The 12,632-nt window shown below is 42.0% G+C and overlaps 2 protein-coding genes across 2 annotated transcripts in view; one reads left to right on the top strand and one right to left on the bottom strand.

Annotated features, from left to right (window-relative positions):
- UQCR-C1 (Ubiquinol-cytochrome c reductase core protein 1) overlaps positions 1-12,632 on the top strand; it is a 289,718-nt gene that overhangs the window by 70,477 nt on the left and 206,609 nt on the right. The gene's annotated exons all lie outside the window — the stretch shown is intronic.
- Positions 498-12,632, bottom strand: part of kibra (WW and C2 domain containing protein kibra) — a 28,234-nt gene continuing 16,099 nt past the window's right edge. The window contains exons 2-9 of the mRNA XM_036818150.3: positions 5,801-6,099; positions 3,834-5,481; positions 3,592-3,772; positions 3,137-3,530; positions 2,759-3,070; positions 2,498-2,618; positions 2,227-2,436; positions 498-2,168 (exon numbers count right to left, since the gene is read on the bottom strand). Coding sequence (XP_036674045.3) covers positions 1,700-2,168; positions 2,227-2,436; positions 2,498-2,618; positions 2,759-3,070; positions 3,137-3,530; positions 3,592-3,772; positions 3,834-5,481; positions 5,801-6,099 — 3,634 coding nt within the window. The 3' untranslated portion in view covers positions 498-1,699. The remainder of the gene's footprint in view (positions 2,169-2,226; positions 2,437-2,497; positions 2,619-2,758; positions 3,071-3,136; positions 3,531-3,591; positions 3,773-3,833; positions 5,482-5,800; positions 6,100-12,632) is intronic.

Below are 12,632 nucleotides of genomic sequence, written 5' to 3'. Positions count from 1 at the left end.
CGCGTTATTTGAATCGAAATTCATCGAACAAAGTTAATATGTGGTACATTTTTTGTTATATTAAAGTTGGTTAAAGTTTAGTGTAAATTAATGGGTTCTGTTTTTTTCCGTGGAAAAATATATAATATATTTTATAAATGTTGGCGCCTCAGATATACTGATAGATATTAAACCAAATTTTGTAAAAAAAAGAAATTGCACTGTTCTCAGAATTATATTTCAATACTTCATTTCGTTTATATGCTTTTTCTTTGAACAAATTAACCAAGAAAAATAATTTTTTGTAAATGTCAAAAGAAAGTATTTGAAACGGAACGGCTCTTTTCAGAGTCGGTTATGTGCTATTGTATTTGTATACAACAAATAATTTTTTGTATATTCGCTTTTAATATAAAAAAAATAAAATGAACTTCACTTTTAAATTACCACAGATCTAGCTTCCTTTGTTTCTTCCCCCAAATATTCCCAGTTTCACAGCAATATAAAAACACAATCACTTCAGTTATGTCAGTATTTTTTTGTTTGTTTATTGCACAATTACAATATACAGGTTCACTTTCATATAATTTATTACAACTAAAATTACTATGGTATAGAAAAAATATGTATCGGGGCTCTAATTCAGTTTATTCGTACTACTCGCTAGATTTTGGGGCGGGTTCGGGGGTTTGGGGGCTGGGTTCGAGTGGGTCTGGTTAGTGAAAACATAAACAACAGCGACGCTTGCACAGAGCCTGGAAAACTGCACGTGCAAAGGCTAAACTAAACTAGAGCTGTGGGTAATTTAATTTCATTTCATTTCATACGAACTCAGTGCGCCACGGCAAAGTTTCAAAGTCAACAGTTTTAACAGGTTCGCTTGGGAAAGCATAACAAGGTTTCATTTCATAGTTTTTCTCATTTTTTATGCGCTTTTCAATGGTGGCATTGTCGGGGGGTTAAGGGCGCTCTTAAAGCTAACATAGTGACGATTATCTAATATGGTACATTCACTTTTTTTGTGTGGTTTCATTTTTTTGCATAGGATTTTTTTATAAAAAAAATTACAGTATAAGAATTCGTTTTGAGCTTAACAAAAACGCAAGCTAACTAACCTAACCGATTGGATTCGAGCGCTACATCGATCGATCCATCAATATAATAAATATTTCACGTTCTCCTCACGTTTTGTGTATATGTGGCTTGGGGTAATCAAAGCGGTATAACTATTCCTAGATGCGTATAAAAATATTCATAAACATTCGTATAATTTTGCTCAAGTCTTAAGAATACAGTTGGTTTCAATATGAATTTGAAGGCATTGAACGCACAATGTGCGCGTTATTGTTTTAATTTTTGTTTTGGGTCGGGGCAAATTGTTTGGGGGCGGTTTGGTGGTTTGTATCTCTTAGTTGCTCTTATATGGTCATCAGTGGGGGTCAATTTGTACAACTGACTATGGGTTTAGTTAGGGCTAGGCGGCTTCTTGGCTAATCTAATTACAGTATAGGGCTTAGGTCTAGTGCATAGCTATGCGTAGATATATCATTTCTAGCATGGTTCTTGTCGTTCTCTCACGTTCACGTTCACGTTCTCTATAAGGCACAGATATTTGTTACATCAGTTGTTTATACACATAAATACTTTTTGCTTAGTGAAAATAAATACTACATTAATTACAAAAATGTACAGCGAAGATGGGGGGTTGTGGTGGTAGGGGCTACACCTCAACGCCGTAGTTGCGGTCCACCACGTAGTCGAAGCGCTGTTGCTCGGCATCGTTGGATGCGACTGGCTTAGCCTCAGGATTGGCAGCAGGAGTAGCTACAGGGGTGGCAGCAGGAGTAGCTACAGTAGTGGCCACGGGAGTAACTACAGGAGTAGCTACAGGATTGGCAGCAGGAGTAGCTACAGGATTGTCAGCAGGAGCGGGAGCAGGTGCTGGTACCTTGGGCACTGCCCCACTGGCGGCTCTGTGGTGGTGCTCACTGAGATTCTTGTTTCGGTTGCTGCTGGCCACCAGCGCCGTATTGATGGCGATCGCCGTCTCAGCTGAATTGTAGAACTCATCCTCGTCCTCTTCCTCCTCCTCCTCTTCCTCTTCGATGGGATTGGCTTCCGGCAAGGTAAATTCACTGGGCAACTCGGGCACCGACAGTCCCTTGCGTGTGAAGAAGGTGATCTTCTCCCTGTAAACATCAACATTTAATACCGCTTTTTTAAGAGTTATCTTCAAATTCGACTTACTTGAAAGACACCAGGTCGGGGCAGCCCTTGGGCACCTTGGTTTTGCGCAGCTTGTGGATCTCTTTGGCGGTCTTCATCAACAGCTTCTGCAGTTGGCGCTCCTCTGGACATTTGGCAGGATCGGCACGAGCCACCAGGCGCTGGAACTCCTCGTTCTCAATGGCCCAGGCGGCCACCAAGGGATCCTTGTTCTCGCAGGCCTTCTGCAAACTGTTGGATAAGCAAGCAATTAATAAATGATACTTTAATGTTGGGTATAAATTTAACTTACACTTCTTTGAGGTTCTGCAGCTTGGCAATTTGATCATTGAGGAAATAGAGCTTGCTGTGCTGGGCCTGCAGATCCAGCTCCAAGTCCAAACTGGTGCGGGGTATGTGAGTATGATGCAGTTCTGAAAAAATAAATTACAACAATTAGGAATTTGAAATATTTAAAAGTAGGTTTTATAATCTTAAGTTCCATGCTTCTCTGGGTTTAGAACCCATTTTTAATTTGCCAATATTATTACAGAGTAATATATCCTGCACTTACTTGTGACTGACTTGGGCGCCTTGGTGTGGAAGCGCAGGGATCGTCGCTCGGCGGCACCTCGTTGGAAAGTGTGGGGCGCCAGGCCGCAGTGCATCGCGGAGTCTGAGTCGCTGCGATTGAGTCGGCAGTTGTAGCGATTCTTGCTAACTGCCGCTGATGGCGTGAAGGTCTGGGATCGCTTCACCGGCCTGTCGTCCAACAGCTGCGATTGCCCACGAGATTTCTCGGGTAGGAAGGCGCGCTCAGTGTTGGTCTCCTTGTCGGCGAACTCCTGCTTCATGTTTTGCAGGTAGGCATCCAGCATGCCGCTTGCTGTTGATTAAAATAAAAGAGGTATTTAATAAAATATTGGAAACATTATAATTCTTTTGAACTTACAGTTCATTAGGCCAACATCGCTGATGAGCTGCTTGTCATCCAACTCCTCCTCTTCTTCATCATCATCATCGTCGCTGCACTCTGGCTCATTCAGTGGTCCCAGTTCCAGCAATTCAGCGGCTATTTGCTCCTGAAGCTCCATGCAAGGTGCCTGGTTTCTGGTCAGTGTGGATGTCTGGGAGGAGGTAATGGTGGACTCATCCGAAGATTCCTCCCGATTGTTGCCACTTGCTGGGGCATTGCTGGCAGCAACGGCAGCTGCTGCTGCGGCGGCACTGGTGGAAGGAATGTCCAGGGATTCAAAGCTGGGAATGAACTTAGAGCTTAGCACGTTGTACCACTTCAATGTGGAATCCTCTGGGTTAAACTCGGCCATGCTGATCTGCACAGTGCCCTGGAATATGCAGAAATAACGTTACTTATGTTCAAATAAAAAGTAAGCTAAGGATACTTACAATAATCTCCTCCTTTTGGCCAGTCATGGTGACCACGGTCACCTGCAGGCTCTTGCTGAGCAGTTTGTCCAGCGTGATGGGCACGGCGAATGTGTCATTGAAGACAGGCTTCTGGAAATCGCCCAGTGCTTTGGTCCTGATGGAGGTCAGCGAATTCGGCAGCAACGCAGCACGTAGATACCTGTTAAGTAATCATGTATGAGTATGCAAATCTTAGGTAACCATAACATTAGTACACTTACACTTGCGAGTTGTCTGCCGAAGCAGTCCAAAGGGCCAGTAGATTATTGGCCCGCTCCAGGGACACGACGAGTACTCCTTCCTGCTTCAGATACTTCAAACCAATCTGAACCTGTGCCAGTTCTTTACGCGGTAGATGAGCACGCGATGCCTCAAAGACGCCCGAGTCGCCGGCCACTGATTCATTGCTGACCGCCGCCGAAACAGATCGAGTATTGGAGGTGGAGGAGGATCGGCTGAGCATCTCCTGCGGCAGATCCAGCAGCGAGGGCTTCTCCGAAATGGGGGAGAGAGGAGCAGCGGCCAGGTTGAGCGGGGTGCCCATGTTCAGCTTTTGCAGCTTGGCCTCTAGCATCATGCAGTCGAGCACAGTGGAGTCCAGGTCGTAGGGACGTGCTCTCACCCCGGAAACCGGAACTGGGGGCGGGGCTGCGTAGGCGGGAGGGGCGGGCAGAGCATTGGCATAGGTGGGCTCCTCCTTGAGGACCTGTGGCGCCTGATCCGCTCCCGGATTATACTTCATCGGCGAGGCAGGCGGCGTTTCCATGGACAGGCTGCTTCTAGGCGATAGCGTGACCTCCGAGGATTGCTGCTGCTGCTGTTGCTGCAGGACAGGATGGACAGGATGGACGGGATGCAGGCGCTGCTGCTGATGCTGTTGGAACAATCTCTGCGAGCGACGCCTCAGATCGACCACGTCAATGGGTGAGTCCACGGCAAAGGGATCGATGTAAATGTCGGTGAAACTCAGGGCACTCTTGCTGCTGGCCGTGGACAGGGAGCCCAGACTGCTGCCACTGCTGATGGAGAAGGTGCTCTCCGAGGAGAAGGACTTGAGTCGCTCCTCGAGCAGCTTAGTGGACTTGAGGGCCTCCTGCAGTTTGTCCAGCAGCAGCTGCTTCTCCTCGTGGAAGCGCAGCCGATTGGCCACACACGTGTTGTTCGCTTCATAGGCCTCCTTGAGGTCCTCCTCCAGCTTGTGGCGCGTCTGCTGGATCACTCGCTTCTCCTCCTCGCTGCGCGACTTGACCGAAATGCTGTTCAGGTCGTTGAGCAGCTTCTCCTTCTCCTGGATGAGCAGAATGCGATCCTTGTCCGACTCCAGTTGGCCGGGTTCAATGCGCTCCACGTGATCGGCCAGTTGTTGCTGCAGCTTCTTGATGTGCTTTCGCCACTCGGCGTACTGCAACTTGGTCTTGGCCATCTCCGCGAAACGAGCTCCTCCATTCAGGTTGTCCCCCGATGATCCGCACAGATCCGTCTGACTGGCCACACACACTCGGTCGAAAGGCGAGGCCAGGTCGGAGTTCTCCTCGCTGATCTGCTGGCGACTCAGCTCGTTCTTGATCTGCACCAGACTACGCATCAGCTCCTCGCGCACCTTCTCGCCGGAGACCAGCGACTTGTGCACCTTGAGCATCTCCTCGCGAATCGCCTGGACCTCGGCAATGTCGTAGCATCCGTTCTCCCGGGCATTGATCTTCTCGCCCACCGAATACAGCGTGTTCATGCCGCGCTCCGTGTAGGATATATCATTGGTAATGTGGGTCAGCTCCTGCTTTAGCTGATGGACTCGTTCCCTGGCCAACATCAGGTCGGCCCTCAGCAGTTCCGGATCGTGCCGGCTCATCGAGCTGGAGGAAGAGCACACTGGGAAGAAAAAAACAGAGGGTTTTATTCAACTGCATGTAAGGGGAGACTGAGTTTTCAGAATAATAGCACTTCTTTGTAGATTTAATGCTTACTTTTCTATATTTATGTTTATTATTATTTATTATTTATATAAATGTTTATTTTGATTATTACTTTGAAAAAATAAGCTTTAAGCAATAAGATCTAAACAGACTTGTTAGGTAATATGGGAAAAGAAAGAATAATCAGACCAATAGAAAATGATTCCTTGGTGTTAAATTCCTTTGGGTTGCCATTACTTTGACCTTATATAGATGGAAACGTAATAGATACTTACGACTGCTTCGACTGGCTGCCAGTTTCAGGTGGTTATACTCCTCCTGGGCCCAAAGAAGTCGCTGCTGCTTGACATCGAACATCTCCCGCTTGTTCTCCAGTTGATCCTGCGCCGCCGACAGATAGTCACTCAGCATCTGCTCCTGGACACTCTTCCACTCCTGGCGGGGATCCTCCAGCTGGGTGCTCTGGGCCAGGTGATTGATGTAGTAGGGGCCAATGTTAGGATCATAGGACTCCTCCCAGCCCATGGGCAACTCATCACCCACACAATCCTCAAAGGTCTGTGGCTTTGTGTAGCTGTAAAGATATGGTAAATGGGAAGATCAATTAGTAATGGGTTCTTTAAGATATAATTATATATAGGTACTAAAAAATACTGGTTATAGTCTTATAGTTTTTATAAAAAAAAGTTCCCAAAGATGTATCTCGAAGCTTTCCCACGCCAGTTAGAGCTTGGAATTCGATAAGATTAGACGGCATTTCCTGTGTGCATTTTGGGTAAAAGTGGGCAAATGTCTCCGGCGGTTGAGAGTGTCGCAGAAATACCAATTTTTACCGCAGCCATGCGGCGGAATGTCTGCGATCTGTTTGTTGTTGCCAAATGCGAAATACCTCTAATCTTATCGATGCCATATTCTTCGCATAGTGCGGCTGGTTGAAAAAGCAAAACAAAAACGGCGGAAAAAAGAAGGCCCAAAGCCGAAAACCCCAACTGATGACGATGACAAGACGACGTCGTCTTCCTTCTGTTTGTTTGCGAAACTCAATTTCAATATCAGGCAACAGCATTTTCGCATTCCAACGATAATTGCTAATCGCCATGGATTGATTGCTGAAACATACGCACAGTCAGCCTGTCTATATGTGATGTGTCCCCTCAATTGCGTATATAAATGGTATTTTTGTTTTTCATTAAGGCCTCGGCAAACTGTTAATTAATCATTGCTTTGGAATTCGCACAACCATTAAAGAAGCTCCCGGCGAATATATACACAGATAATAAAATCTGCGCCATATGCGATAGATACCCAGAGGGGCAGTGCGTTTCGGTGTTGTAAATCGTTTTATGGCATGCAGTTCAACGAACGATATACGCTGATGATGATTGAAGATCACATATCTGCTGGTATATAAAACTATAAACCATTTAATTGCACAATCACATATCATCAAAATATCACTTCTTTTCTATTGATTAAAAGTCAATGGCCTTGTCATTGTTTACTGCGTACTTAGAACTAGAAAATAAGTAAAAACAATATTACGTATACGCACTGAATGACTGTAATCTTTGATATCAACTTGAGTCATTAGTTTGAATCAGCTGTCACAATATAACAAATGGTTATTTATGGCTGGGCTAATATTATGGTTTCGAAACGCACTGTGGCCCATCGTATATATTAAATATGTTTACAGATACCCAGATTGCAGTTGCCCGTCTGTTGATTCGCTTGGCATTTTCTTAGAATATCTGGCCACGAGCCTTTTGCCTGCTGTTTGCCTTTTTAGACATATTTTTCGGCTCGGCTGTTTTATCTGGAATCGAATGTTGACGCAGCCATTGAAAATAAAATTAGCGCAGCTGGGACTAACAATCGATTTTGTTTATGATTGACTGGAATACCGCGATATCCAAACAAAAACAAACTGAAAACGAAAACGAATGCTGACTAAGATGGATTTTCTTTTGCAAATACCTGACTTTGAATTTCGCAATGCAAAAAGCATTCGATCATAAATTAGGCGAGATAGTAGCTGCTATATAAAGTTAAAAAAGCTTGTTAATCTGAGGTTAAATGTGTTATGATTTGTAGAACAAACATTTTAAAAATTCCCATAGAATCAAGTGATTATTTTATGACATCCGAAGAACCCAATGGAGGTAATTGACTTTCAGAATACTCTAAAACCTAAATGTTTCAAGGTTTTTCTTAATCATAAATAGATCTTTAGCTAGATGTCACGTTTCATTAAGAAGGTATGACAAAATGTAGATACTTAATACCTACAATCAACCTTAGACCAAGCATAAATTGCTTATTTCCTGTTAATTAACCACTCTTTATTGCCCCTTTTAAGGGTATACTTTTTATAGGTGAAACTCTCGTGTGAACGTGCACTTGGTCAGGGACTCCCATTAATATTAAAGAGTCATTGGCGATAGCTTATTGGCTGATATAGTATACAAGACATCTATGCAGGCCTGTATATTTATTGCAGTTGATTGAATTAAACGCACGCCTTTAATAAACGGAACAAGGTTCATCCACTTTGCACTCGAAGCACAAAAGCAAAACAAAAGAAAAGTGACACAAAAACACAGTGAATAGTGGGTAGAAAAAAAAATAAAAACTATAGATACGATACCCAAACATGAATAAATAAAGTGATACTGATATAGTGATACACAAATGCAGCCGGAGACATGTGCCAGTCGCTCTATAGAGACGGGTCCAAAGCTCCACATTTGACACACAAACCAAACCAAACCGATCTCACGATCGCCAAAGACAATCGCCAGCGTAAAAAATACATGACTTTGACTTGGCGACGTTGATTTTTGATGTCGTCGTGGATTGTGGATTGTGGACCCGTCGATGTCAACAACACAGGGGTTTCATAATTATAAATCAACAACAGTTTTGTATTTATTTTTTAGCCAACTTTTTGTTTTTCTTGCCGTTTGTAAGCCAAGTTAAGCAAATGGCACCATTTGCCATCTTGCATTACCAACGGACCTTGTTTATTTCTAAGGAAATTTGTTGGATAAATAAGAAAAAAAGTTATTAGAAAAAATAATATCATCTAAAATACGTTTTCTGTATTCTTTGATATTTTTCTATATATATTTTATAGGGTTCCTATATTTATCTCATTATTTTCAAGGAAACTGGTTGATACATAAGAAGCAATTATTAGAAATAAGAAACTCATCTAAGATACAATTTCTATCTTCTTAGGTACTTATCTACCTATCTTTTATTGGGTTCCTATAAGTTTTCTGTGATCTTTGATATTTTTCCATCTATCTTTTAATGGGTCCCTATCTCCCTCAACACCTTATATAATTAGGTCTTATGGTCTAAGTTCTGAAATGCAAATCCCTTGCATCAGATAAAATTACTGGCTTTCCAAAGAAGAGACCATTCATTGGTAGACATAAAATTCCCCGAACCTTTGAGAACGGCTTACCCTGTCATTTAATCAGAAGCTCCCCTTTCAGCGGACAGGTGTCAAGTGCGGCTGTGAGTGAGTGGCAATTAAATTCGGTAATCGGCTGCCGTTTTATATGGGCCTTTAATTAACTCAATAAGAAAATCGTATGCAAATTTTGATGGGCTTTCCATTAGCGCTTGACCTCAGAGACATCATCGATGTCTCGATGATACAACCACCAGCACAACCAGAACCCAAGACCACCTCCCCCCGTAAATCGAACGGAAAAAAATCAATGAAAAGCGAGGCGAGTGGGGGCGTGGCACAGGTTACCAAGTAATAGGGCTTCATTGGCACTTTTGCAGATGCTGGCAAAAAAAACAGGGGGAAAAAAAGAGGAAGGCAGCCAGTCAGTCGGGCTAACGAGCGACTAACGACTTGTTGGCCTTTTAGCAGTTAACTCAAAAATGACTCCAGCCCACATTAAACGTAACGTTTGGTTTCTGATATGCATGTGTGGCATGTACAAACAGTTTGGGTCAAAATTTGAGCACTCAGATAGATGATTTATTAGAAATGGCACTACTGAACATGAATCTTCAAATCAAAAGTTAAAAAAAAACAAACCAAGTTAAAATAACCATTGTATCGTTAAAATATAGAACTTGGGATCTTTATATTTTAAAAATACTAATATAGTATATACTAATAAAATACTAATATATACAAAGTAGCATAATAATTTAAAGACATGTTGTATAATTCAAAAAAGAGTTTATTATAAAAATATTATTTAAAGAATTTTAAAGTTATTTAAGTAAACTTTTTTACATCATTGATCATTGATGAGTAAAACTCCAAAAAAAATCATATTTTCTTGGCCGCTCCTGTGGGCGCTCCAAGAAACGTGTCCACCGAAAGAGCGGACAAGAAATCTGCATAAATTAAATTATATTGTAAACAAAATATTTATGGCGCGGCGACGCAGCGTCGACCAAGCGCTGTAATAAATTCGCGCTTTAAAAAAAATATAAAATAAGTCGATGGGGTGGGGGAAAAATGAGGAAAAACAAGTTTCAGACCAAAAATATTTCAGCATGAATTTCGTTGTCACAATACGAGTGAAACATGGGCATGGCATGGCGCAGTCGAGGGGGAAATAAAAATAAAAAATAAAATAAAATAAAAACTACAACGAAGACGATGGTTGTGGCGAGTGGCCAGCAAAGTTGTCATTAGGCAGCACTTAAGTTAACTGCACACAGACACAACATACACACTGCTAAGAGCACACATCAACCATATTATTTAACTGTTCACGTCGAGTTTTATGCTAATTCCCGGCCATAACCAGTAAGAAATGGTCTACGGAGTCGACCATTTGATGACCAATAAACAGCAAATCAAAAATGTTTCATTAGGGGATTTTTTTTTTGCCTAATAAAGTGCTCAGAAACTTCAGTACTATATAGTTGGTCAATTATTTTAATCTGCAAAACTTTTAATGGTACTTCTAGTAGTTTAAGCTTATAAACCTGTACCTCTTATCTCAGCTTGGCATACTAATTCTATCTATTCTGCTTTAGGCTATCTTTAGTATGCATATTATCTGCAAAACATTTTATTCCATTTACTTTAATCTTTAATGTTCTAGCCCCCTTAACCCATTAATATTTTCTTCTTAATAGCTTTAAATCTTATCTCTGCTCTTAAGTTCGCAATACAAGTTCCGTATTAAAGTTCTTCAACCATGGATCGTAAGTTGGCATTCCTATCTATACAAACCAATCGGAAACCCCCGTCAATTTAAATTCTTTCTCAAATTGATTCCTTTAAAAATAGTTTTTAATGAATTCACTCGGGGAGAATCTCACAAATTAGCCGGCCATTCATTGCGAGCCAGCGAGATCATTTAGCAATTCAAATCGAGGCCTGCGTCAATCAAGTCGGTCTATGGTATAAATGATCATGTCCGAAATAAGCATAATATTAGGCAGACGAACCAGAAAAAATAACAAAGAAAAAATAGGCCCAACTCGACTTTGACCACTTCGCAAGCCAGTCACGTAGCCCCGCAGTCGGATTTACTCTATTTCAATTATTTCGCTTTGGCGGAACTGAGACATCGAACACGCAAGTGGAGCCGCAAGTGTTCCGGTTTATATTCGAGCTCAAAGTGGTTTGGGAAATTAATGTCAAGTTGATGTATGCAAGAATCATATAATCTCCACGTTATAACCCAATTTGATCGGACTGGCCGGGCACTGAGTGGAGCGGGCCAAACATCACCTTGACATACCTATCTCAGAAATACTATACGTTTTTTATTATGGGTTATGCTTTGAGGAATGAGGAACCAACACCCCCCGCTGCTGGCGATTGTGAAATAGTTTTACTGCCCCGGGGGTACAGTGCGTTTCAGAATGATGGGGCCCATATAAAGCTGCTTGTGATTCAGCGAAAGATAATATACATTCAAAGGTCGATTGAAGTACTTATCGAATAAATCAGTTGGCGTAGGTCACTTTAAAAAGCACTTACCGTACTATATTATTAAAATGCTTATGGAAAGTTTTTATTACAAAAGATGAATCTGTGAGTACTAATGAGCTAAGTAATATAGTTTATTGAACAAAGCCAGTAATCGAGTTGCGTCGATTAATGAACGCAGCAATTATCGAGATGATTTCATTATCGAAGGTCAGTTATCTAATGAAGGAAGTAACTGATCCCCAAACAAGCTATAGTTAAAACAAAATTTTTCGGATCTGATGAAATGGTATAGGGTTTTGAGACTATAAATGGGTGTGTCAGAAGGTATATCTCTAGATTTTAAATTCTAATCTCATTATATAAAACTTAAACTCAAGATATAAACTGGTTACCGCATAAAGTTTATGGGACCAGAACTATTTATAGTGTTAGGTACACACAGCAAATCAAAACTCATGATCGCTATCTGGCAGATGCTTCAGACAAGATTCATTGTGGAAAACAATGTTTAATTATAATCGCTCACATTATTTGCTGTAAAATTATTTGCCCCGCTTCTGGCGGTGATGTTGGCTGGTTTCCATTATCTGTCAGCGTCGAGCGTTGACAAATATTTTCGAGCTTAATCAAATTACGCTCGTCGTACGTCGATTTATCTTATCGCTATGTGTTGTCGTTGTCGTTTTTGCTTTTTCTGTTGCTGTGCGTTGCCTCCTTTTGTATTTAACCAGAGATTCCAAGAGCTGTTCGCACCGAAGTTTTTCCCGCTGGGACTTGTGTGCGGAGAAAAGTGGCGTATATTAGCTGCATTTCCTGTTCGCATCTTGTCTATCTCACACTTCCACTTCCTTCCGGCGCGATAAAAAGCGGAAACCACTTTAATGTCCGTCCCCAAACTGGTGTGAAGCTTATCAAATGCATTTTTATGACCCCTCTTTCTATGCATTTTTTGAATATTTTCAGGCCCCAACTCACAGATAAACTAAAAACCAGAGAGAAAATGTCAATGAACTGCGCATGCGTTGTGCCAAGATAAGACGAAGGTTTTTCTATTTTTTTGGGGACGGCCTATCTAGGAAAGTGTTTTACAATCTGACCAATGGGATGCACGGATTTTGGGGCTTTTTCAACCCACTCGGCTCGGCAAGTGGGTGTCAATTACGGACTTGGGACTTCGG

Source organism: Drosophila suzukii, chromosome 3, assembly GCF_043229965.1.
Source record: "Drosophila suzukii chromosome 3, CBGP_Dsuzu_IsoJpt1.0, whole genome shotgun sequence".
Lineage (NCBI taxonomy): Eukaryota > Metazoa > Arthropoda > Insecta > Diptera > Drosophilidae > Drosophila > Drosophila suzukii.
The sequence above is the reverse complement of the archived record's forward strand: the minus strand, read 5'-3'. Positions and strand labels throughout refer to the sequence as shown.